This window comes from Chiloscyllium plagiosum, chromosome 9 (assembly GCF_004010195.1).
Source record: "Chiloscyllium plagiosum isolate BGI_BamShark_2017 chromosome 9, ASM401019v2, whole genome shotgun sequence".
NCBI lineage: Eukaryota > Metazoa > Chordata > Chondrichthyes > Orectolobiformes > Hemiscylliidae > Chiloscyllium > Chiloscyllium plagiosum.
In genome coordinates this window covers 62,506,679-62,534,571 of record NC_057718.1, presented here as the reverse complement: position 1 = coordinate 62,534,571, position 27,893 = coordinate 62,506,679, and the positions used below count along the sequence as shown (strand labels likewise).

The 27,893-nt window shown below is 42.1% G+C and overlaps 1 protein-coding gene across 8 annotated transcripts in view; it reads right to left on the bottom strand.

Moving 5' to 3' along the window:
* sanbr (SANT and BTB domain regulator of CSR) overlaps positions 1-27,893 on the bottom strand; it is a 162,386-nt gene that overhangs the window by 98,223 nt on the left and 36,270 nt on the right. For 6 of the 8 annotated variants that reach the window (XR_006312544.1, XM_043696068.1, XM_043696066.1 and 3 more), the window contains 3 exons: positions 16,215-16,453; positions 8,607-8,665; positions 5,130-5,290 (listed from right to left, as the gene is read on the bottom strand). The exons of 1 other annotated variant lie outside the window; for it this stretch is intronic. Coding sequence is in view for 6 of the 7 variants with exons in the window: in XM_043696068.1 (XP_043552003.1) it covers positions 5,130-5,290; positions 8,607-8,665; positions 16,215-16,453 (459 nt within the window). In the remaining variant the exon portion in view is untranslated. The remainder of the gene's footprint in view (positions 1-5,129; positions 5,291-8,606; positions 8,666-16,214; positions 16,454-27,893) is intronic. One more of the 8 variants, XM_043696070.1, reaches the window with a different exon arrangement.

Genomic DNA, 27,893 nt, shown 5'->3' with positions numbered 1-27,893 from the left:
TGGGGGAGAGAGAGAGAGGAAATGCATCTGAACACAAGAGATTTGGCTGGACAAAGGAGTATCATTTCAACATCACAACCAGGAAGAAAAGGATACTGAATGGACTTTACATTTCTTCTACCTCTACCAGTAACCTACTTTCCCCATTTTTTTTGCATAAAAGGAATTTTATAGAACGATTAGAGTTTTAGTGTTAAGTGCCAATGGTTTCTATCAGATTACCTTCAGGGAGTGTCTACTTCCACATAATAAAAAGTAATTCTGTTTAGTATGTAAGCTTGGTCCATACTTTTCATCAGCTTTGGTAAATTAGTGTACTGTGCACTTTTTTAGAAAAACTCTAATATTTGGTACATGTCTGGGAATAGAGAGACTTGATTTATGGACTTCTACCTCAGTGAGCCATAACAATTTGCCAATTTAGAATTCCAAAGTACACCATATTGACCTTGCTTGTTATACAACTCTAAAATTAGCTAAATGTTACTTCCCCTTCATAAAACTATGTTGACTCTGGTTGACAGTGTTATAATTTTCTAAATATTCTATTACTATTTCATTCATAATGGCTTCCAATATTTCTACAATGACAAGTGTTAGACTGACCTTCCTGCTTTTTGCTGCCGTTTCTCAATTAAGTGCTTTACATTTGCAATTTTCAAATCACTGGCATCTTTCCAGAATCCAGGGAATTTTCAAAAAGGTCACCCAAATGCAACCAACTATCTCTGCAACCATTTCTTTTCATAGCCATAGAAGCAGACTATTAACTCCCAGGGGTTCGTCAACCTTTGGTCATATTTACTCACCCAGTCATTCTGCTCAAGAGATAAGTGATTGTTTTAAGAACTGTGTCCCTTTTGCCCCTTGATCGTCTTCTATTACTGGGATGCTTTTTATGTCTTCCAAAGTGAAGACAATACAAAATACTTGTTCAAAGTTTCATGTGATTTCCTAAATCTCATTAATTTCACAGCATCATCCTCTAACATTTAGCTAGCTTATCTTTCTTTTATGACAGATATCATAAAAATTTATTCCTATTTCTATTATCAATTAATCTATCATTTTACATCATGTGTGTGTTTTCAGATGAAGGGACTTTAATGCTGTCTTCTTACCCTTGCTCCGTACTGTTAACCTATTTGCTGCTTCATTCTAATGTTTGCATCTCTACCCCTTCTAACATTCACTGGTCATCATTACCTGCAATGTTATCCTGCACTAATTTCTTGTCATCTCTTCTTAAACTTTCTAAATCTGCCCTCAAGCCTGTCAGCAACTGTTGGGCCTCAAATATATAGATGAAGGTAGTCCAGGATACATTCTTAAAAAGCATTCCTCGTTGTGAAAATATTACAATTAATGTGGTCTATCACAGAGTTGTTTAAAACAAAAGTTACTGAATATTACTACTCTGCTGCTCTTGCAGATCTCACAGTAGCAACAGTGCTTGGTGCTAGTTTGGAAGAAAGCTTACTACAAGGTCTAGCGATCATTGTCACGTAAATTTTTTTTTGTTTACGATGGTAGCTTAAATTTGCTGTAAAGGCAAAATGATATCGCAGTGTGCAGAAGAATAACAACAAGCAGACAATAAACAGACCATCACAATGAAGCATTCAAGCACAGCAAACAAGGAAGTTAAAAGAATGCAATAGCCTTCACTAAATTTAACTTTAGAGATAGCTTATGTAGACATTTCATATTTTACAAATTTGTGTTTGACATTCAACAAGGTGCAACCTTTAAGGGTTCTTATAACAAACCTGACAATGCAGGAGTGGATTTTGCATCAAATCAATTGATTTTTCATTGATTGGTATCTAGTTAAGTGACTCTCTGGAGTGCAGACTAAATGAAAATGCGATTCAAAAGTTATTTCAAAATTTACGTTTAGTTGAAATTTTGGAGAAGAGTTTAGCTCAGATTGTCAGTTTGTTCACTGAGCTTGTGGATTGATTCTCAGATGTTTTGTCACCATGGTAGGTAGCATCATCAGCGAGTCTCCAGTGAAGTGTTGGTGCTGTGTCCCACTTGCTATTTGTGTGTCTTGGTTTGGTGTGGTGAGTGATATTATTTCTGGTTCTGTTTTTGAGAGGTTGGTAAATGGGTTCCAAATCGATGTGTTTGTTAATGGAGTTCCAGTTTGAATACCAGGCCTCTCGGAATTCCCGTGCGTGTCTTTATTTGGCGTGTCCCAGGATGGATGCAAAATGGTGTCGCTCTTTGTCTGTGTATATGGATACCAGTGATAGTTGGTCATGTATCTGGTGACTAGTCTCCTGCCAGTTTGTCAAATGTAATGTTTGCTGCAGTCCTTGCAGGGTATTTTTATATTATGTTTGTTCTGCTGGCTGAGAGTATGGGGTCCTTCAAATTCATCCGTAGTTGTTTCAGTGTAGTAGTAGGTTTGTAGGCTACCATGACGCCTAGGGGCCAGAGTAGTCTGGTGATCATCTCCGAAACGTCATTGAGGTATGGTAGGGTAATTAGAATCTCCAGGCAGGTTGTGTCTTCTTGTTTTAGTCTGTTGCACAGGATTCAGTGGACTGCGTTTATTGGGTAACCATCATTACTGAATACGTTGTATAAGTTTATGGGCGGCACGGTGGCACAGTGGTTAGCACTGCTGCCTCACAGCACCAGAGACCCGGGTTCAATTCCCGCCTCAGGCGACTGATTGTGTGGAGTTTGCACATTCTCCCAGTGTCTGCGTGGGTTTCCTCCGGGTGCTCTGGTTTCCTCCCACAGTCCAAAGATGTGCAGGTGAATTGGCCATGCTAAATTGCCCATAGTGTTAGGTAAGGGGTAAATGTAGGGGTATGGGTGGTTTGCGCTTCGGCGGGGCGGTGTGGACTTGTTGGGCCAAAGGGCCTGTTTCCACACTGTAAAGTAATCTAATCTAAATCTAAAGTGTTTTTCCTCGGCTTCTCGTAGTCCCAGGGTGCTGCAGAGTATTGTGGCTCATTTAAATAGTGTCCTGATGCAGCTCCATTTGTGGGTGTTGAGATGATTGTTTCTGCAGTTGAGTATCTGATCTGTGTGTGGTGTTCCATAAACACTGGTCTATAATTCTCCATTAGCTTTTTGCTCTACCATAACATCCAAAAAGGCATTCAAACCATACCTCCATTAACAAACATATTGATTTGGACTCCATTTATCAATCTCTTAGCAACAGAATCTGAAGTGATATCGCCCACTACAACAAACCAAAACACAAAAAGCAAGCAGGACAGAACACCAATGCTTCACGGGAGGCTCACTGAAGATGTTACCTCGTACAGTGATGAAACATCTGAGAAAAAACACACCAGCTCAGCGAGCAAACCGACAATCTTATTTACATCCTAACTGAAAGCCAAATAGTGGACAGCATGATGGCTCAACACTTTGCACTGCTGCCTCGCAATGCCAGGGACCCGAATTTGATTCCACCCTTGGGTGACCGTCTGTGGAGTTTGCACGTTCTCCCCAGGCTTGTGAGGGTTTCCTCCAGGTGCTCCAGTTTCTTCCCACTTTCCAAAGCCGTGCAGGTTAGGTGGATTGGCTGTGCTGAATTGCCCATAGTATCCAGGGATTGAGGTGGGTAAGCCATAGGAAATGCATGCATAGGTAGGGCGAGTCTGGGTGGGATGCTCTTTGGAGGGTCAGTGAGAATTTGATGGACTGAATTGCCTGATTCTACACTGTAGGGATTCTATGATTCTATGAAAATAAGAGAAGGAAGCAATTCCTGCAGTTTCTTTCTCCTTTACTAACTAACTTTTACCCTTTTTTATTCAGATAAATATACACACACTTATACATTTCTCATTTATTTACTTGGTTTGCGCTGCATTAGGTTTTAACCTCCTGAAGAAAGGAAATTGAATACTGAGCAAGCCACTCCTTTCATTTTTTTCCATGTTATATCAAGTTGTCTCAATGCTGGTTGATCACCCAAAACATAACTGTTTGTGGACTTTGCAAGTGATTTTACAGCTGGATGCATAGCCTGCTGCAAACTCGCCCCATTTTCCCTACCGGGGACCTGGCACCAACATACACTGGTTTGTCTGTACCACAAGCTGGATTTGAGTACTAAGTAAATGAGTGTTGAGCAAAACAAAATGCAAAAAAGAGAAACATAAATTCATTTGTTCTTATTCCTTATTTTGATAATCTGTGTCTGCATAAACTTAACTGCAACATTTAAAACCTTCTGTGTGTGTGGACCTACACACTCTACACACTCTACACACTCTACACACTCTACACACTCTACACACTCTACACACTCTACCCACTCTCTCTCCAGCATTAACCCTGACCTTAAACTAATGCAGCACTTTGTTTTTAACAGCTATTCTCATTCTCCTTAAGGTCCATTATTAGTAAATATTTAAGTTGGAAACCTGGGTATATATTAGATTACTTACAGTGTGGAAACAGGCCCTTCGGCCCAACAAGTCAACACTGACCCTCCGAACAGCAACCCACCCAGACCCATTCCCCTACATTTACCCCTTCACCTAACACTACGGGCAATTTAGCATGGCCAATTCACCTAACCGACACATTTTTGGACTGTGGGAGGAAACCAGAGCACCCGGAGGAAACCCACGCAGACACGGGGAGAATGTGCAAACATTACACACAGACAGTTGCCTGAGGGGGGAATTGATCCCAGGTCTCTGGAGCTGAGGCAGCAGTGCTTACCACTGTGCCACTATACCGCCCATGAAACATACCTGAAAACAATTGGAGAGAAAAACTGCTCAAAATAATGACAAGAATGAGGTCAAAGACGATATTGTTGATTATTACACTGAATCCACTTTAAGAGGCAAGCATTTGAATACAGACCAAACTGATACAGTACAATGCAAGTTCCTTCTGAACAATACTCTTTATGGACCAACGAAGAGGGTTACGATGTCAAATTAGTTTGATAAAAAATGTAAAGCAGGTTTTGCTCATAGCACAGACATCATACAAAGAGAAATTTAATAATCTAACTGCATCACAAACCTATCATTTTCACAATTTAACTTTCAATATTTACTATGTGAAGATCTAATATTACTCCATCATCTATATGTGTTTCAGCAGCATATCATAACATCAAGACAAAGTATTTTCACCTTTTAAATTTATCTTTTCTGTCTTTTACTTCATCAGCTTCATTATGGGAGAAAAGATCAACAATACGCGAGGCCAGGGTCCCATTGATACAGTTCATATTGCAAGGAGTAGCTACAATGGCACTCATATTTTTATGACAGTATTGCATGCATTCTTCAACCTGAAGTAACAAAAACAAGCATAACAAAGGCATTCAGTGATTAATTCATAACGGCTCTAAGTGATGTCTCAAGTTAAAACAAACTTCAAAACTTTATGCTGGTTTTATACTAGTTTTGCTTTTATTTTCAGATTAAGGCACAGTTTCTATTTATTGGCCAACAGGAACCACATGTTGTAACACACCATGTTTCTGACATGACGACACATGGCATTGAATGAATGACCTGAATTATGGCAATACATAATGAATTTATAGCAGATTGAGTATTTAAATTTAGCGTTTAGAGTGTGGTGCTGGAAAAGCACAGCAGGTCAGGCAGCATCCAAGGAGCAGAAAAATTATCATTTTGAACATAGGCCCTTCATCAGGAATGAGGCTTGTGAGCCGGGGAGCTGAGAGATAAACGGAAAGGGCCTGGGGTCGAGCAGTGGGGAAGGTAGCTGAGAATGTAATAGGTAGATGAAGGTGGGGTGAAGGTGATAGGTTGGAGAGGAGGGTGGAGCGGATTGATGGGAAAGACGATGGACAGGTCAAGAGGACAGTGCCGAGTTGGAGTCTTGGGACTGGGATAAGTTGGGGGTGGGGGCATATGAGGAAACTGGTGAAATCCACATTGATCCTGTGTGGTTGCAGTGTCACAAGGCATTCTTCCTCCAGGCGTCTGGTGGTTAGGGTTTGGATATGGAGGAGGCCCAGTATCTGCATGTCCTTGATGAAGTGGGAGGGGCAGTTGAAGTGTTCAGCCACAGGGCAGTGGGGTTGCCCGGTGCAGGTGTCCTAGAGATGTTTGCTGAAACGATCCGCAAGTTGGCATTCTGTCTCTCCGATATAGAGGAGACCACATCGGGTGCAACGGATACAGTAGATGACATTAGTGGAGGTATGGGTAGATTTCTGTCAGGTGTGGAAGGATCCTTTCAGGCCTTGGACGGAGGTGAAGGAGGATGTGTGGGAACAGGTTTTGCCTTTCCTGCAGTGGCAAGGCAAGATGCTGGGAGTGGGGTAAGGGCTGGTGGGGGCTGTGGATCTGTCCAGGGAGTTCCAGAGGGAATGGTCTCTCTGAAACACTGATAGGAGTGGGGACGGAAATAGTGGTGAGGTCTGTTTGTAGATGGCAGAAGTGGCTGAGGATGATGCAATGTATCTGGAGATTGGTGGGGCAGAAGGTGAGGACCAGGGGGGTTCTGTACTTGTTGCATTTGGAGGGGTGGGGTTCAAGGGCAGAGGTGCAGGAAGTGGAGGAGACACACAGGAGGGCACTGTTGACCACATGGGAGGGGAGATTGCAGTCTGTGAAGAAGGAGACCATCTGGGATTTTCTATGGTGGAATTGGTCATCCTGGGAACAGATGTGGCAGAGGCGGAGGAATTGGAAATAAAGGATGGCATTTTACAGGACACAGGGTGGGAGGAGGTGTAGTTCAGATAGCTATGGAAGTCCGTGAGTTTGTAAAAAATGTCTGTGGTTTGTCAGTCGCCGGAGATGGAGATGGAGAGGTCCAAGAAGAGACGGGAGGTGAGAGGGAAAGGTGTTAGTGAAGTTGATGAACTGTTCAACCTTCTCGTGGGAGGAAGAGGTAGTGCCGATACAGTCATCGGTGTAGCGGAGGAAAAAACTGTGGGACGGTGCCGGTGTGGCTGCAGAAGATGGACTGTTCCACGTACCTGACAAAGAGACAGGCATAGCTGGGGCCCATGGCTACCCGTTTGGTTTGGAGGAAGTGGGAGGATTGAAAGGAGATGTTGTTAAGGGTGAGGACCAGTTCAGCCAGACAGATGAGGGTGTCAGTGGAAGTGTACTGGTTGAGATGGCGTGAGAGGAACAAATGGAGGGCTTGGAGGCCTTCTTCATGGCGAACAGATGTGTACAGGGACTGGACATCTATAGTGAAGATAAGGAGTAGGGGATCAGGGAAACAAAAGTTTTGGAGGTGGTGAAGGGCGTGGGTGGTGTTTCTGGACTAAGGGGAACAGGACGGTGTCAAGGAATGCAGAGAGGAGTTCAGTGCGTCAGGAGCAGACCGAGCCGATGGGTCAACCGGGGAAGTCAGGTTTATGAATCTTTTGTAGGATGTAGAGTCAGGCGGTGCGGGGTTCGCAGATGATGAGGTTAGAGGCTGTGGATGGGAGATTCCCAGTGGTGATGAGGTTGTGGATGGTCTGGAAGATGATGGTTTGGTGATGGGAGATGAGGTCATGGTCAAGGAGGTAGTAGGAGGGGGTGTCTGCGAGTTGGCGCCTGGCTTTAGTGGTGTAGAGGTCAGCGTGCCAAACTACCATAGCGGCCCCCTTGTCTGCTGGTTTGACGGTGATGTTGGGGTTGGATCAGAGGGAGTGGAGGGCTGCGCGTTGTTAAGGCAGGAGGTTGGAGTGGGTGAGGGGGTGGTCAGGTTGAGACATTCAATGTCAGGGAGGCAATTTGAAATGAGGTCAAGGGTGGGTAACAGGCCAGCATGGGGTGTCTTGGAGACGACAGAAGGGGTCAGTGAGTGGGCGGGAGTCTTGATTGAAAATGTGGGCTGTTTTCTTATACATTTCAAGTATAATATTTGCTTACAAAACTCAGTTATGACAGGAAGTTTAGGACTTAAACATAATTAAATTGAAATGAAAACGCTATTAGCTCAACTACTGAATGTTATAAAGGACAAACTCACTGCTAAAGAACTTCGCACATGGTAGCTTCACCACCCAATTATTTTCATTGACTGACAACTCAAAAGAAAATATTGTATTTGCGCTGCATATTTAAATTGTTTCATAAACATCTTATTCATGAAAGCAAAAATAACTGATCAGTTTTGGACATGCAGAAACATTTCCATACATAAATGTTCATCATGATAATTGTGAAACCAGTTGAAAATTCAGGCCTGAATAACTATTGGGCATGGTGAACATTACGTTAGAAATTTGTTGTATATCTCAGGCACACATATACAGTACATTCTAAAGAACAATACAAGTGCTTTCTCTCATAGCTGCACCACATGTATTGGGTAAAAAAGACTGGCTCACTATCCTAGGGATAGAGAAAAACAGCCAAATTGTTCCAATACCCTCATGCTCCCATGAGAATCAAGAACCATATAGACTGCACAATTAATGCACATCCAACTGCAATTTTACACAAGAATGCAGATTATAAAGTTACGCTTACCACTCATTTTTTGAAACAATTATGATATATTTTAGATTTCAAATCCAGTTCATCAGTATCACATTAAAAGGCAAATAAATGATAGCAAACCAGATAAATTTTCAAATTAAGCCATTTTATCCTAATCTAAGCTCGAAAAATTAATGCACTCACCAAGGAATCCATTTTCAAAAATTCAGATGAAATGAGGATTGAAATAACATTACTGGGCTCTACAATAAAGAAAAAGCAATTATGCAGTCAATTGATAACTGAAACCACAAGCTTCCTAAACAGATCTAGTCACAAATTACGTATTCAGAATAGGCAAAATAAATTCCACTAATTCAGTAATTGACTCTACAAATTTTATTTTAAAAATTGACAATCTTTGCATTTGCCAAAGATTTTAACGCTTATACGATATTTTATATGTCTCATAGAAATCAGACTGTCAAAAACCTGTAGCAAGTTGACAGTACAATTGTTGTAATTCAGTTTTGTTGTCACCAAATTCTAATATTTGGTGGACTCTGAATAATAGTGAAAAACAGAGGGAAGAGAAAATCTGGGTCCTTGGGAATTATATAGGTGCAAAATTATTCATGGATAAAACAAAAGTTGAATGTTAATGAACTCCATGCTAACTAGTCATAAACTCAAGAGTTATCGAGATGTACAGCATGGAAACAGATCCTTTCGTTCAGCTCGTTCATGCCGACCAGATATCATAGTCATAGAGATGTACAGCATGGAAACAGAAGCTTCGGTCCAAATCTGTCCATGCTGACCAGATATCCATCCTAACCTAATTTAATCCCATTTGCCAGCACTTGGCCCATATCCCTCTAAACCCTTCCTATTCATATATCCATCCAGGTGTCTTTAAATGTTGGAATTATACCAGCCTCCACCACTTCCTCTGGCAGCTCACTCCATATACGCACAACATTCTGCGTGCAAAAGATGTCCCCTCTCACCCTAAACTTATGCCCACTAGTTCTGGACTCCCCCACCCCAGGGAAAAGACCTTTTCTATTTACCTTCTCCATGCCTCTCATGATGTTTTAAACTTCTATAAGGTCACCCCTCAGCCTCTGACGCTCCAGGAAAAAGAGCCCCAGTCTATTCAGCCTCTACTTATAGCTCAAATCCTCCAACCATAGCAACATCCTTGTAAATCTTTTCTGAACCATTTCAAGTTTCACACCATCCTTCGAACAGGAGGGAGACCAGAATTGTACTCAACATTCCAAAATGGCCTAACCAATGTCCTGTACAGTTGCAACATCCATACTCAGTGCTCGGATTTATAAAAATTCATGATGAGCATGGAACAATAAATTAAACTATAATCATAGGTTCTTGTTCTTCTTAGTTAACACTAGAAACTAAACAAAAGCAGCAGAATTGAAGTTTAGGTAATTAGCCAACCTTCCAGTCCTGGCTGAATTTGCACCTTCATAAAACTCATCCTGTTAATCTACAGGAGGACCATACTGACGTGAGCATCAATATTGCCATTCTTCAAGCCTGTGCTGGTGCACTAACCACAACACCACCATCATCATCATCATCCCAGGCCCTGCCCATCCCCTTTAACCTCCTTGTTCCAACAGAGTTTTGAACTACTTTGCATTCCCATTCTGACCCAACATCAGACTTCACGGATTCACTGCTTTTACCCAGACCTAACCCTGTGTTCCATTGTCATCCACATAAATTATAGATATTTGTGGATATGCCAATGTTATTCATGGTTGCTATTTTGGAATTACCTATACATAAGCAGGAAGACAATCCAGCCCAGGATGCAACCTCTAGACTGTGTTCACCTTCCCAGACAGGTACCAGTCCTCCACCTCATACTAAGCTGCTCCCAAAGTCAAACCCGCACCTGTCCCCACCATCCCTGCATCAACATTGCTTCACTTTATAAAAATTACAATAATGCAATAATGACCCCCTCTCATTTAACCTCCGTGTTCTCTCTACCCAAGTCACATTTCTAATTATCTTTTGTTTCAGTTATTGAATTTGTTATGCATTAAACATGTAAAAGATACAAATTTAATAAAGGAATACACAAACAGTTAGAATCAGAAGGACAAAAAAAAACAGGAAATTAGATTTGGACACATGCCATTCATAATGATTGGAAGACTGTCCTCAAGGGAAACAAAGTAGGTCTTGGAGGAAATGAGCGTGTCTCTGAACTTCTAAGAAAATAGTCCACCTCAAAACTAACAGTGTTTCATACTGCAGTACTTTGTCACATTCTTTTCATGCACTTGCAATCCATTCTGCTCTTGAACCGGTGACAGCATTGCTCCTCGGCCAAGAAAACTGGTGTCAGAAAGTTGGAAACCTGGGTATATATTAATTACTTACAGTGTGGAAACAGGCCCTTCGGCCCAACAAAGTCCACATCGACCCGCCGAAGCGCAACCCACCCAGACCTACTCCCCTACATTTACCCCTTCACCTAACACTACGGGCAATTTAGCATGGCCAATTCACCTAACCCGCACATTTTTGGATTGTGAGAGGAAACCGGAGCACCCGGAGGAAACCCACGCAGACACAGGGAGAATGTGCAAACTCCACACAGTCAGTCGCCTGAGGGTGGAACTGAACCCGGGTCTCTGGCACTGTGAGGCAGCAGTGCTAACCACTGTGCCACCGTGCCGCCCACAGTGGCACAGTGGCACTTGTACTTGGGTAGCCAGGAACAAGTGAAGAAACAACTTCTGCTTCAAGATGGCTGGGTCCAACTCCATGAAGTATCACAACTCTCACATACTTTCCCAGCCACTCCTGCAAGCAGTATCTAATTTCCTGCCTTTGTTGCTCAGACCTTTGAGTATAGAGGTTGAGACATCATGTTGAGGTTGTAGAGAATGTTGGTGAGGCTTTGTCTAGAGTACTGTGTCCAATTCTGGTTGCCCTGTTATAGGAAGGATATTATTAAGCTGGAGAGGGTTCAGAAAAGCTTTACCAGAAAGTTGCCAGGATTGGAGGATTTGATTGATAAAGGAGAGTCTGGATTGGCTGTGACATTTTTCACTGGAAAGGTGGTGTTTGAGGGGTGACCTTATAGAGAGTTATAAAATCATGAGGAGTAAAGATAAGGTGAATGGCAAGTGAATAGGGTGGGGGATTTCAAGACTAGGGGGCATTTTTTAAAGGAGGAGAAAGTGAGGACCGCAGATGTTGTAGATCAGAGTCAAGTGTGTGGTGCCGGAAAAGCATAGCAGGTCAGGCAGCATCCGAGGAGCAGGAGAATCAATGTTTCATGCATACGCCCTTCATCAGGAATGAGGCTTGTGAGCCGGGGGGCTGAGAGATAAATGAGAAGGGAGTGGGGTTGGGGGAAGGTAGCTGTGAATGCAATAGGTACATGAAGGTGGGGGAGAAGGTGATAGGTTGGAGAGGAGGGTGGAGCTGATAGATGGGAAAGATAATGGACAGGTCAAGAGGGCAGTGCCGAATTGAAGGCTTGGGACTGATATAATGTGGGGTGAGGGAAAATGAGGAAACTGATGAAATCCACATTGAACCGGTGTGATTGCAGGGTCCCAAGATGGAATACAAAGCGTTCTTCCTCCAGGTGTCCGGTGGTAATGGTTTGGCAAGGGAGGAGGCCAGGACCTGCATGTCCTTGGCGGAGTGGGAGTGGGAGTGGGAGTGGGAGTTGAAGTGTTCAGCCACGATACAGTGGGGTTGGTTGGTGCAGGTGTCCCAGAGATGCTCTCTGAAAGTATCCAAAAGAAGGCATCCTGACTCCCCGATGTAGAGGAGACCACATCGGGCTCAATGGATACAGTAGATGACATTGATAGGGGTTCAGGTTACGCCAGTCCCCTGGCCCACAAGCCTCATTCCTGATGAAGGGCTTATGACCAAAATGTCAATTTTCCTGCTCCTCGGATGCTGCCTGACCTGCTGTGCTTTTCCAGCACCACACTCTTGACCCCACTACTTTTAAGGTGAGAAGAGAAAAATTTAAAAAGACATGAGTGACAACTTTTCTTTTTACAAAGAGTAGCTCGTATGTGGAATGAACTTCGAGAGGAAGTGGTGGACACAGGTACAGTTACAACATTTAAAAGACATTTGGATAAGTACATGAATAAGAAATGTTTGGAGAGCTAAGGGCCAAGTGCAGGCAGGATTAAAGATGGCATGTACTGTTTGGACTAAAGGATCTGTTTCCATGCTGTATGACTCTATAATTCTAATTTTCCTTGTGAGCAACTAGTTGTTGATGTTATTAATCATTAATTTGATTTGGATTTACATCAAGCTTAAATCTCTGGGGTGACAGCCACTGATAGTGGTTATATTGAGAAATGCAGAGCCTTTCCATGGTGTCTGATCATGTTGTTCTCCCTAGGGCAGGTGCTAACCCATGAGATTCCTGTGCCAATTACTCAGAAGAGTTCTTAAGATGGTTTGCAACTGCATTCCTCAATGTTATTTAACTCTGAGGGACATTCTAGTAGCAGAATTCAATCAGATTAAACAATCCTGTTCAATCTTTACAAATCAACAGTTTTAAGGAATTCCAGGGAACATCAAACTAAAATTGAGAGACTAAATCATAGCTTCCACTCAATGGGACCAAAATCTCTCTAACCTCAGAAACAGACACACTACTAGCATGGCAGGTGTTAACCTATCTAGATGCTAATACCCCCTTGATGTCAATCAAACAATCAGAGAATATATCTTAATCTCCACTTGTCAACACTGCTTGGAGTGGGTCACAAACGACTTAGCAAAGGCTTGTTCCCCTTTATGATGTCTGTAGCATAACACAGTAAACAAGGCATCTAGTTAGACCAATTTTTCTATTTAGGAAAAGCAATCTCTATTACACATTTCAGAATATGAACTCAAATTTAGTAAATAAAGTTATGATGTTCATGTACCTATTATGCTTTCTTGATGTCCAAATCTCATTTACTAGAATCTCAAAATTGTTGCAAATCATTTCATGGCATGAGCTGTAAATACACTATTATCTGTCAGTATATTGTACATTCTGAGCAGTCTATTGCATATGGAGTGTAAGGGATGGATTGCACCTCTCATAGGCCATTGCAGTAGAACTGCTCTTGGTGGTAGGGAACTGGCTAAAGTAAAGCCCTAACAAAATGTGCATACATGAGAATGGTCAGCTCAAGGAAATTATTGTACATTACACATTCATTCGGTTTGAACATGAGAAAAAACGATGGTATGAGCTTTGCTGTCATTAACTATCAATACGATGACATGCCTTTTCAAGGTATTGTGATGGTGCTTAAACTTCCCCTGCATCACAAGAGGCAAGCAACTCTCATCACTGCATATCTTCTAACATGATCAACCTAATTAAGTCAAGGATAAATTCTACAATGACCTCCATGCCTTAATTGCTGCCAATTGTACCAAAGTCAGAAATGTTTGGTCACTTCAATGCAAGAGTTTGTGCAGATCATCAGGCATGGGAAGGGAGCACTGAAAAAAATTAGGGTTGGCGGTTGAAACAGCAATGGCTTCCTCTTGTTAAAGATGTGTGCCAAAGTGAACTCTTGATCACCAATATAGCTTTCAGTGTCACTCATCACAGTAAGATATGTAGAATTTATTAAGTGCGCAAAACCAAGGAACTCATTGTTGACTTTTGGCAGGATGTTACTCATGCCCTTCTACACATTAACAGCACAGAGGTGGAACAAATGGAGAGTGTCAAGGTCCTGGGAGTGGTCATCAAAAACAAGTTTTCTTGGACTCTTCATGTGGATGTACTGGTTACAAAGGCCCAACATCTTCTTCAGGCAGCTGAGAAAATTTGGCATGATGGTAAATACCTTTGCCAATGTTTATAGGTGCGCCATTGAGAGTATTCTGTCTGGATGTATCACCACCTGGTATGGTAACTGTACCATTCAAGATCAGAAATGGTTACAGAGAGTGGTGAACTTGGCCCGAACAAGCACAAAGGCCGACTTCCCATCTACAGAATCTATCGAACATTGTTAAGGAAAGACCGCCAGTATTCTCAAAGATCCGTCCCACTCTGGCAATGCTTTTCTACAACTTCTATGATCAGGGAGACGGTACAGAAGCCTGAACACATGCACTAGCTGGTTTTGAAACAGTTTCTACTCTACTATTGTTAGAATACTGAATGGAATCACAAACTCTTAGCATTTGCCTGTACCTGTGTTTTTGTTTTTGCTGCTGTTTACCTATTATTTACTTATCTATGCTATTTAACTATGTGATCTGCCTATACTGCTCACAAGGCAAAACTTTTCATTGTGCCTCGGTACACGTGATGATAAATTCAATTCAATTCAATTTAATGTCTTGGATTCTCTAAGCTTTGACAGCTAATTAAGAATCATCAGGCATAAGGACAGATAAGATGACTGCAAACAAAGACAGGTGCAACAACAACAACAACAGTTGGATTGGCTGTTGTTTTATTACTTCAAAGCTGAATACAACAAACCATCACCCCTAGACACTCAGAGCAAGAAGGTCCAGAAGAATAACAATGTTTTGAGATTCAAACAGGTAATCACGAAGAAGCCTCTCTCAGAGAAACTCAAGAATCACCTGTGTGTAAGAAAAATGAATACACTGCACTGAGGATAACTTGGTGACTTTTAGGACTTCAGCATATCACGCAGACAGCTAGCAAGGCACTCCACAGGACTGCAGTTTTTATAGAGAACAGTCTACCCTTGCTCTCAGTTTCCAAGGGGTTCAAACTCTGTTTCACTGTTTTAACATCCTAAAACCAAACATTTGCCTCAACTTTTTGAACTGACTTTCAGCAGTACGGCCTACCAGCGATTCCTTTCCCTTCTATTCCAATTGTCCTCAAATTACTGCAGATTTGTCCTCTTTGATCAACTTTCCCCAGGATTCTCTTTGTCCAGTAGAGAAGGTTATATAAAACATTTCCCATGCAGACCAGAGTAGCTGCTGTTCTTTTACACTCACTGTCTCTCAGTTGCTGTTCAAATTCTTTAAGACAGAAAGTCTGCAATAACAACATAATTTGTTCTGCCTTAATTCAGTTGAATTATGCAATTCTGTTCGGCTGCACTTCGATATATAATTTTTCACTTAAGATTTGAGATACACTGTATATTGTAATTCCAGACCAACTTGAATTTATGGGGCTTAATTCGAATGATTAGATTGACTTTTAAAAGAGTTAAATTTAAACTTCATTGCATTATTTATAATCTACTCAGCTTTCTCATTTCCCCTTTAATGTAACAATAGGGTAATTTAAAACACAACCTTGTTTATGATCAATAAGTAGTAAATAAAAACTGAATGATGGTCAATCTGGTAAAAGACAGTATTGCTTATCAACATATGCATACAACACAGCATGACAAAGAAAAATAAATGAAGCAAAAAGATCATGAGATACAAACACAGTTCTTGATTACAAAACATTTAAAAGTGATATACCCTAATTAGTGTTTAAATTAAGGCTTTTTGTTTTAAATGTTTTGTAACAGTGAAAAACAGTGTGGATGAAGAGCTGTAAAAGCATTTAAAGCAGGCACTATTTATGAGAAAAAAATGTATAACTTTTTGAAGAGATTTGGAATTATGGGGGAGGGGTTTATAAAGTAATGACATCACAGGAAAAAGATAAGAATATGCATAATTACATTGCCACTGACAAATATTTAGCTCAGGTAAAATTAACTAAATTTGTACTGTATAAGCATTTTCTAAACAATACGTAACCCTAAAACCTACCTAATTCTGGTTGTTCAGTTTGTCCTTGATGTTTTAGTTTCCTCTTCACATAGCTCATCAACCAGGCAAAGATATGGACATCACAGTGCACCGATATGTCTACTTCCTGCCAGCGTTGTGCATCAACAGATAGATACTCAGCAAAGTACTTCATCTCACTGACTAGTAGATTCCGAGGACAAACAAAATCACGCTTCAGGTTTTTGGATTCATCACAAACATGGATTACCATGTTGGGCCTTTTATGAAAATAAAAGCATCTTAAAACAATGGCTATAAAAAAGACATGGTTCCCATTTTCAACTGCTTACAACTGTAATTGAAAAGGAACCATGATTTGCATTAGCTTAAGTATTGAAACTGAACTGCCTAAGGGGCTTTGCATCTTATTTACTGTAACATTTTTATAAGTTTGCAGCACTAGTTCTGCATCTACCACAAGTCCACTCACCTGTGCAGACTTAATTTCTTAAATCAACAATAGTGAAAACACATGATCAGTAAGCTTCACACAAACAGGAATGACATATTCCGTCAAAAGTGAATCATAGCTTGAGTGAATATATAGTTTAGGGACTCTGGAGACAATTTGGGCATTTGGTACCGAGGGGAACAGGTGCTTTTTGCTTGTTTTTTTTTGGCTCATCATTTATTAGGTTGTTTTAACCGGATAAATTGAAGCTCAGGATCAGGGGTCCAACACAAAGCAGTAATACACCATAGGTTCATTGGTTGGAGTTAGCTAATAATTTGACGATCTGTTATAGGTTATTTGGAGATTGGAGGTTAATAGGGGAAATACATACACATGTCAAAATATAACACCAGTACAATTTTTTTAAAAAGATCTAAGGAATAAGAAACTGAAAAAAAAAGATGCTGGGCCAGGCGATGTTTTGTAATTGCATGATGTGGAAGCTGATGGACCCCATTGTGGTTCGTATTGACCACATCAAAATAAGTGTTGATTGCTTGAGGAACTCTGCTCAGAGCTACAGTCTGAGCTTTGAATACTGCAATGTATCAGCAAGGGATACTGTTTCAGGAGACAGTCACACCTCTTAGGTTAATTACCTTGAATTCAGTTCGTGGGCAGGGACAGGAGGGTGTTATTATGAGCAAGACAGGTAAAGGTATCCAGGAGATAATTCTGAAACAGCCTCAGCCGTTGAGCTTCTCTAACAGGTTTGAGGTTATTGCTCCGTGTGGATGTAAGTGGGGGCTGTAGGGATGATGAGTAAACTGACCAAAGCACTGTGGTACAGAGGCTGAAGGAAAAAGAAATGTAATTCTACTTGGGGATGGTATAGTCAGGGAAGTAGACAGGATTGTGAGTCCCAAAGGCTGTGTTGCCTGCCTGCAGCCTGGATTCAGGATATCTCATCTGGACTGCAGAGGAAATTGGATTGGGAGGGAAAAGAATCAATTGTTGTGATTATGTAGGGACCAATGACATAGGTGGAATGAAGAGAGATTCTGCTGAGGGAATATGAGTTGCTAAGGACTAAAATAAAAATAATTAATAATCTACTGATTAATAACTGAACCTTCTTTGTAAGAAATGAAGTTAAATTAAATCGATAGCAACAAGTGACATGTGGAAGAAGTGGAAGGCCTAGAATCAGTGTGGGTAGAGTTGTTGAATCGCAAAATAAAAGCATGATGGGAGTCATGTACAGGCTTCCTAACAGTAGTCAAGATATGGAGAACAAAATAAATCAGTAGTTAGAAACAGCATGTAAGAAAGACACTATCACAATCATCATTGGGGACTTCAATAAACAAGTTGACTAGGAAAATCAAGTTGGTGGCAAGTCTCAAGAAAACAAATCTGTGGAATGTATAAGAGATGGTTTTCAGAGCAGCTTGTGGGAGGGCCCACTTAGGAAAAGACATTTCTAGATTTGGCATTATGTAATGAGACAGACTTGATTAGAGAGATTAAGGTGAAGGAATCCCTAGGGGGGCAATGATCGAGGGAAGACAGTGGAGAAGCAATGGCAGGAGTTTCTGAGGGTAACTCATCTCATGGAAGAGGAAATATACTACGGGGAGAATGAGGTAACCATGGCTGACAAGGGAAGCGAAGATGTGGTAAAGACAATGTGGTGAAGATTATTGGGAAGTCTTAGGAGGGAAGCCTTTAAAAACAAGCAGAGGACAACTAAAAAAAAAAAAAGGGGTGAGAAGTTAAAATATAAGAGTAAGCTAGCTAATAACATTAAATTGCAAGAGATCTTTTAGGTATCTAAAAAGGCTAAGACAGTGGCAAGAGTGGACATAGGACCACTGGAAAAGAGACCGGACACATAGTAATGGTGAACTGTAAGAACTGAACAGATACTTTTTATCAGTGTTCATAGTGAAGACACCAGCAGCATACCAGAATTTAAAGAGAATCAGAAGGCAAAGGTGAGAGTGGAGTGGTCATCATTAAGGAGAAGGTGCTGGGGAAGTTGAAAGGTCTGCAAGTGATATATCACCCAGACCAGATGGACTACACCCATAGTTCTGAAGGAGACAGCTGAGGAGATTGTAGAAGCATTGGTAGTGATCTTTCAGGAAGTGTCCCGGAGAAATGGAAAATGGTTAATCTAACACCCTTGTTTAAGAAGGGAGGGAGTCAGAACACGGGAATCTACAGGCCAGTTAGCCTGACCTCAGTCATTGATAAGAATTTAGAGTCCATTATTACGAATGAGATTGCAGAGTATTTGAAAGTGCTAGTAAAGGGCAAATTCAGCACTGCATTGTCAAGAGGAGGTCATACCTGACAAATCCATTGGAATTCTTTGAGGAGGTAATGAACACTTTAGACAAAGGAAAGCCAATGGATTTGATCTATTTGGATTTATCGAAGGCATTGATAAGGTGCCACAGAGGAGGCTGCTAAATAAGATATCATGAGGCAAGGTGTTGGTGTGGACAGAGGATTTGTTAATGGGCAGAAGACAGAGAGTGGTGATTAAGGGGTCTTTTTTAGGATGGGAGCTGGTGATTTGTGGAATTCCACAAGGGTCCATGTCGCGAGCACATCTTTCATGTTATATACTAACGATCTGGACAAAGGAACTGAGAACATTGCTGCTAAGTTTGCAGATGACAAAGATAGGTGGAGGGACAGGTAGCATTAAGGAAGTGGGTGGCTGCAGAAGGACTTAGATAAGCTAGTAAAGTGGGCAAAGTGGTAGATGGAATACAATGTGGGAAAGTGTGAGGTTATGCACTTTTAGAAAATAGACTACACCTCTTTACTTTCTACTAATGGTGAAAGGCTTTGGAAATCAGAAAGACAAAGGGACTTAACGGGCCTAGTTCTGGATTCTCTTCAGGTTGGCATGGTTCGGTTGGCAGTTAGGAAGGCAAATGCAATGTTAACATTCATTAAAGATTCACCCAATCTATCCTGTCTATACCTGGCATATGCTTCCTTTTTTTTCTTAACCAAATGCTCAATTTCTCTAGTCATCAAGCTTTCCCTACACCTACTAGCCTTTTCTTTCACCCTAACTGGAATATGCTGTCTCTGAACTCTAGTCATCTCATTTCTGAAGGCTTCCTATTTTCCAGCCATCCTTTACCTGCGAACATCTGCCCCCAATTAGCTTTTGAAAGTTCTTGCCAAATACCATCAAAATTAGCCTCCTCCGTTTTAGAACTTCAGCGTTTAGATCTGGTCTATCATTTCCATCACTATTTTAAAACTAATAGAATTATGGTCGCTGCACCAAAGTGCTCCCTCACTGCCACATCAGTCACCTGCCCTGCTTTATTTCCCAAGTGTAGGTCATTTTGCACCTTCCCTAGTAGGTACATCCACCAGAGTGATCCACTAAATCAGAAAATTTTTTTGTATTTAAATTCCTCTCCATCTAAACCCTTAACACTATGGCAGTCCCAGTCTAAGTTAAAATCCCCTACCATAACCACCCTATTATTCTTACAGATAACTGAGACCTCCTTACAGATTTGTTTCTCAATTTCCTGTTAGGGGGTCTATAATCCCAATAAGGTGATTATCCCTTTATTATTTCTCAGTTCCACCCAAATAACTTCTATCTCGGGCGACCAATTCAACACAGACATTTACTACAAACCGACCGACTCCCAAAGCTACCTAGATTACACCTCCTCCCACCCTGCCCCCTGTAAAAACGCCATCCCATATTCCCAATTCCTCCGCCTCCTTCGCATCTGCTCCCAGGAGGACCAATTCCACTACCGAACAATTCAAATGGCCTCCTTCTTCAAAGTCCGCAATTTCCCCTCAGAAGTGGTTGACGACACCTTCCACTGCATCTCCTCCACTTCCCGCACCTTCGCCCTTGAACCCGCCCCTCCAATCGCAACCAGGACAGAACCCCACTGGTCCTCACCTTCCACCCACCAACCTCCGGATACATCGTATCATCTTCCGTCATTTCCACCACCTCCAGAGAGAACCCACCACCAGGGATATATTTCCCTCTCCACCCTTATCAGCATTCAGGAGAGACCACTCCCTCCGTGACTCCCTCGTCAGGTCCACACCCCACACCAACCCAACCTCCACTCCCAGCACCTTCCCCTGCAACCGCAAGAAGTGCAAAACCTGCGCCCACTCATCCCCCCTCACCTCCCTCCAAGGCCCCAATGGATCCTTCTATATCCTTCGCGATTTCACCTGCACCTCCATACACATCATTTACTGCATCCGCTGCACCTGATGTGGTCTCCTCTACATTGGGCAGACAGGCCGCCTACTTGCGGAACGTTTCAGGGAACACCTCTGGGACACCCGCACCAACCAACCAAACCGCCCCGTGGCTGAACACTTTAACTCCCCCTCCCACTCCGTCAATGACATGCAGGTCCTTGGCCTCCTCCATCACCAGACCCTGGCCATATGACGCCTGGAGGACGAGCGCCTCATCTTTCGCCGAGGAACCCTCCAACCACAAGGGATGAATGTAGATTTCTCCAGCTTCCTCATTTCCCCTCCCCCCACCTTATCTCAGTCCCAACCCTCGGATTAAGCACCGCCTTCTTGACCTGCAATCTTCTTCCCGACCTCTCCGCCCCCACCCCCTCTCTGGCCTATCACCCTCACCTTAACCTCCTTCCACCTATTGTATTCCCAGCGGCCCTCCCCCAAATTCCCTCTACCCTACCTTTTATCTCAGCCCGCTTGGCACACCAGCCTCATTCCTGAAGAAGGGCTTATGCCCGAAACAAAAGCATTCCTGAAGGGCTTCTGCACAAAACGTTGATTCTCTTGCTCCTTGGATGCTGCTTGGCCTGTTGTGTTTTTCCAGCACCACATTTTTCAACTCTGGTAATCGAGCATCTGCAGTCCTCACTTTCTCCCACCCAAATAACTTCCCTAGATGTATTCCTGGGAATATCCTCCCTCAGTACAGCTGTAATGCCATCCCTTATCAAAAACGCCACTTCCCTGGTAACAATTTCTGGCTGTAATGGGCTGCTCTTTTTTTTGAGCTATTTTAGGTGTTGGAGGAGATTTCCTCGAATTCCAGGATCAACAATTACTGTTTTATATGCTGTTGCACTGTTTTTGAACTTGGGAGAAAGGTCAAAACAATGGCACTTTTAAAAGGGAGAGGAAGAGACAAAGGGAGCACATAGCCTGTGCAGGAGAGAGAGAGAGAGAGTGTGAGAGAGAGAGAGAGAGAGTGAGAGAGAGTGAGAGAGAACTGACACAGCAGTGAACCTGCGCAGTTACTGCCTTTGCTGTTGAATTCATGTATTTCTGAACATTGGAGTGAGTCTAGGAAAATTAACAAACAGTGAAATTCACAACTAATCTTGAATGAACCTGTTTGGGAGAGATCACTGCACATAAATTGAATAGCTTTAAGTGTAGCCTTGCTGTAAGTCTGCAGTAGTGAGTAGAGTGGGTTCTTTCTTGATTATATGTTTTATTGAGATATGTCTCTTGATTAAACTTAAAAATATAAGCCATAAGTATTAAGCTAGCCTAGAGCAGTATTTTGTAGAGGAATAAGATTGTGCTATTTGCTGGGTCTGCAGACTGGAAGAAGCAAAGTAGAGTGATGTACTCTTCTTGTCGGATGTGGGAGTTTAGGAAGAGTTTATGGGTTACTGAGGATTATATCTACAATAAATGCCGTTGCTTGCATTTGGTATCAGATCGAATGGATCACTTGGAGCGACACTTAGAGGCAATGAGGAACTTACAAGAGCTAGGGGGTGTGATAGATGACAGTTATAGGAAGGGAGGAAAGCTGCAGATACAGTCACATAGGTGGGTTAATGCCAGGAAAAAAGGCAAGAGAGGTAGGCAGGTAGTGTAGGAGTCTTCTGTAGCTATCCCCATTTCACATAAGTATGCTGTTTTGGAAAATGTACGGGTTGGTGGATTCTCAGGGGAATGTAGCACCAACAGCCACATTTCTGGTATCGAGACTGGTTCTAATGCAATGAGGGTCGGGTTCCAAGAGATCGATTGTGTTAGGCACAGACAGACGTGTCTGTGGCCAGCAGTGAAAAATCAGAATGGTGTGTTGCCTCTCTGGTGCCAGGATCAAGGATATCTCAAAGAGGGTGCAGAATATTTTCAAGGTCAGACTGATAACTGCATTTATTTCGATACAGGAGGCCGAACATGGAAGGCAGATGAACTCGGTACGGTTAGGAACATGGGACTGGGATATCATAGCTATTACTGAAATGTGCCTCAGAGATGGACAGGACTGGCAGCTGCAAAAAGAGTACATGAGATAGCTTTGGCAAATAGGTTTAAGGAGAATCCAAAGGGTTTTGGCAAATACATTAAGGACAAAGGGGTAACTTGGGAGAGAATAGGACCCCTCAAAGATCAGCAAGGTGGACTTTATGTGAAAAATGAGAATGGTGTGTTGCCTTCTGGTGCCAGGATCAAGGATATCTCAAAGAGGGTGCAGAATAATCTCAAGGAGGAGAGGGGCCAGCAGGATGTCATTGTACACATTGGAACCAATGATATAGGAGGGGAAAATGATGAGATTCTGAAGGGAGAAAAGAGAGTTAGACAGGAATTTAAAAAGGAGGTCCTCAAGAGTATTAATATCTGGATTACTTCCGGTGCTACGAGCTAGTGAGGGTAGAAATAAGAGGATAGAGCAAATGAATGCATGGTTGAGGAACTGGTGAATGGGAGAAGGATTCACATTTTTGGATCACTGGAATCTCTTCTGGGGTAGAAGTGACCTGTACAAGAAGGAAATAGAGAGGAAAGAGATCAATCTGAGACTGGTACAATTGAGAAAAGAAGCAAGTCAAACAGTCATGGCAGGCAGGGACAAAGCTGAGAACAAGGTAGGATTGATAAATTAAACTGCATTTATTTCGATACAACAGGCCTAACATGGAAGGCAGATTAACTCAGGGCACGGTTAGGAACATGGGACTGGGATATCATAGCTATTACTGAAATGTGCCTCAGCGATGGACAGGACTAGCAGCTGCAAAAAGGGTACATGAGATAGGTTTGGCAAATAGGTTTAAGGAGAATCCAAAGGGTTTTTGCAAATACATTAAAAACAAAAGGGTAACTTGGGAGAGAACAGGACCCCTCAAAGATCAGCAAGGCAGCCTTTGTGTGGAATCGCAGGAAATGGGGGAGATACTAAATGAGTATTTTGCATCAGTGTTTACTGTGGAAAAGGACCTGGAAGACATAGAATTTGGGAAATACATGGTGACATCATGAAAAATGTCTATATTCCAGTGGAGAAAGTACTGGATGTCTTGAAGTGCATAAAAGTGGATAAATCCCCAGGTGTACCCTAGAACTCTATGCGAAGCTAGGGAAGTGATTGTTGGGCCTCTTGCTGAGATATTTGTATCATCGATAGCCACAGGTGAGGTGTCAGAAGACTGGAGGTTGGCTAATGTGGTGCCGCTGTTTAAGAAAGGTGGTAAAGACAAGCCAGGGAACTATAGACTGGTGAGCCTGACGTTGGTGGTGAGCAAGTTGTTGGAGGGAATCCTGAGGGACAGAATGTACATGTATTTGGAAAGGCAAAGTCAACATGGCTTTGTGCGTGGGAAATCATATCTCACAAACTTGATTGAGTTTTTTGAAGAAGTAGCAAAGAGGATCGATGAGGGCAGAGCAGTAGACATGATTTATATGGACTTCAGTAAGGCGTTCGACAAGGTTCCTAATGGGAGATTGGTCAGCAAGGTTAGATCTCATTGAATACAGGGAGAACTCGCTATTTGGGTACAGAAGCTATTTAGCTCAAAAAGGTAGAAGACAGAGGGTGATGGTAGAGGGAGTTTTTTCAGACTGGAGGCCTGTGGCCAGTGGAGTGCCACAAGGATCAGTGCTGGGTCCACTACTTTTTGTCATTTATATAAATGACTGGGACATGAACATAGGAGACATAGTTAGTAAGTTTGCAGATGACACCAAAGTTGGAGGTGTAGCGGATAGCGAAGAAGGTTACCTCAGATTTCAATGGGATCTTGATCAGATGGGCAGATGGAGATAAATGCGAGGTGCTGCATTTTGTGAAAGCAAATCTTAGCAGGACTTATACACTTAATGGTATGGTCCCAGGGAGTGTTGCTGAACAAAGAGACCTTGGAGTACAGGTTCATAGCTCCTTGAAAGTGGAGTCGCAGATAGATAGGATAGTGAAGAAGGTGTTTGGTATGCTTTCCTTTATTGGTCAGAGTATTGAGTACAGGAGTTGGGAGGTCATGTTGCGGTTTTACAGGACATTAGTTAGGCCACTTTTGGAATATTGCATGCAATTCCGGTCTCCTTCCTATCAGAAGGATATCGTGAAACTTGAAAAGGTTCAGAAAAGATTTACTAGGATGTTGCCAGGGTTGCAAGATTTAAGCTATAGGGAGAGGTTGAATAGGCTGGGGCTGTTTTCCCTGGAGAGCTGGAGGAAGGCTGAGGGGTGACCTTATAGACGTTTATAAAATCATGAGGGGCATGGATAGGGTAAATAGACAAGGTCTTTTCTCTGGGGTGGGGCAGTCCAGAACTAGAGGGCATAGGTTTAGGTGAGAGAGGAAAGATATAAAAGAGACTTAAGGGGCAGCTTTTTTACGCAGAGGGTGCTGCGCGTGTGGAATGGGCTGCCAGAGGAAGTGGTGGAGGCTAGTATAATTGCAACATTTAAAAGCCATCTGGATGAGTATATGAGTAGGAAGCCTTAGGGGGGATATGGGGCGGGTGCTGACAGGTGGACTAGATTGGGGTGGGATATCTGGTCAGCATGGACGAGTTGGACCAAAGGGTCTGTTTCCGTGCTGTACATTACTATGACTAGGATACAAGAGAAGCGATATATTGCTGAGGCTGTATAAGATTCTGGTCAGACCGTATTTTGAATATTGTGAGCAGTGTAGTGCTCCATATCAATGAAAGGATGTGCTGGCCTTGGAAGAGGTCCAGGCAAGGTTTGCAAGAATGATTCTGGGATAAAGGGCTAATCATATGAGAAGTGGTTGAAGACTTTGGTTCTGTACTTGGAGTTTAAAATGATGAAGAGGGATTCAATTGTAGCTTACAGAATAGTGAGAGGCTGGGATAGGGTGAATGTGGGGAAGACATTTCCACAAGCAGGACAGACTCAAACCTGAGGGCACAGCTACAAACTGCAGGGACCATCCAACAGAATGGAGATAAAGGGGAATTTCTTCATCAGAGGGTGGTTAATCTGGGGAATTCATTGCAGCAGAGGGCTATGGAGGCCAAGTTATTGAGTGTATTTAAGGCAGAGATAGATAAGGTCTTGATTGGTAAGGGGATCAAGTGGTACAGGGAGAAGGCAAGAGGATGGGGTTGAGAAACATATCAGTCATGATTGAATGGCAGTGCAGACTCAAAGGGCCAAATGGCTAATTCTGCTCCTATATCTTATGGTCTTATAAGTAACAATTAGACTGGGGAAGGCAGAGGGCGGGGGCTTTGGTGGTGGCAAGAAAGATGTTCATATTTTAGCTACAGTGTACATTCAGCTGGTAGACCTGACAACCTGATGATTGAAGCCCAAGCTTCATTTATGTTTTTTTTAAACAATTAGGTAGGTTATCTTGTTTAAAACACCATGAACCTGAAGCTTTCAAAATCATTATATTAGCATTATTGCCACAGATATGTGACCAACAAGATCTAATGTATATACAGCTAAAATAGCATTCAAACATTTAGGAACATAGGTTTACATTTTAAACATGGGATCCTAGGTTCCATGATATGCACCTACACAGCTCAGAAAAGTAAAAGACATGGAGTCAAATGTAAGCAAAGTTCTGCTAAAACTAGAATGCTGTTAAGCTATCACAGGTAATCTTCAACATATGTCTCTTTGTTATAACATTCATTTAGGCTTTGCATATGCTGACATTTTACCTTTAAGAAATTAAACAGGGTACAATTTATAAAAACACTGGCATGGAAAAATGCTGTAACTTAAATTACTTTCAACAATTATTTCTTATATGTATTTTGTCAGTTTTACGGTATTACTTAAAGATTTCTGAAGCTCCAAAGATATCGATCAATGATTAATAGTTCTTCTCATAGTGCAACTATTATCTAAAGCATGATCTTGAAGCCGGAGCATATGGAAAGTGTACTATTTTCCAGATGCATCTGCACCATTTAACTGGAATTTTTGAGTAAACTTAAAATTTTACTTGGCAGTTTTTCCAAAATTATTTTGCAAAATGCTGGGGACAAAATGCAAAAGTTAAATTTGTGTAATTTTATATTTATGACAGTGGTGGCAATTGTGGTAAAGAAGGACAAGTTACCAAGTTAAACCAATTACTGCCGTATCTCAAGTTGCTTCTGAATCTCATATTCTGAAAAGTTAAAACAAAAGGTATATTAACTCATTAATGTCACTTGGCTTACTTTTTAAAAGATCAATTTTTAATAATCCTATATTTATCTTATGTTTTATTATTAGTTAGATGTTAATATTGTGCTGATGAGAGGGAAAACACAAGTCAGAATGCGAAAACAGATAAACTTTCAACAGTCAGTTAGAGTAATAGAGTCATAGACATGTACAGCATGGAAACAGACCCCTCTATTCCTGATGAAGGGCTTTTGCGTCGATTTTCCTGCTCCTCGGATGCTGCCTAACCTGCTGTGCTTTTCCAGCACCACTTTGATCTAAACTCTGGTTTCCAGCATCTGCAGTCCTCACTTTTGTCTTCAGTCCAATCCATCCATGCCGACCAGATATTCCAACCCAATCTAGTCTCACCTGCCAGTACCTGACCCATATCTCTCCAAACCCTTCCTATTCATATACCTATCCAAATGCCTCTTAAATGTTGCTATTGTACCAGCCTCCACCACTTCCTCTGGCAGCTCATTCCATAGACGTACCACCCACTGCATTAAAAAGTTGCCCCATAGGTCTCTTTTATATCTTTCCCCTCTCACCCTAAACCTATGCCCTCTAGTTCTGGACTCCCTCACCCCAGGGAAAAGACTGTACCTATTTACCCTATCCATGCCCCTCATAATTTTGTAAACCTCTATAAAGTCTTAGCCTCCAACGCTCCAGGGAAAACAGCCTCAGCCTGTTCAGCCTCTCCCTGTAGCTCAAATCCTCCAACCCTGGCAGCATCCTTGTAAATCTTTTCTGAACCCTTTCAAGTTTCACAACATCTTTCAGATAGGAAGGATGTTGTGAA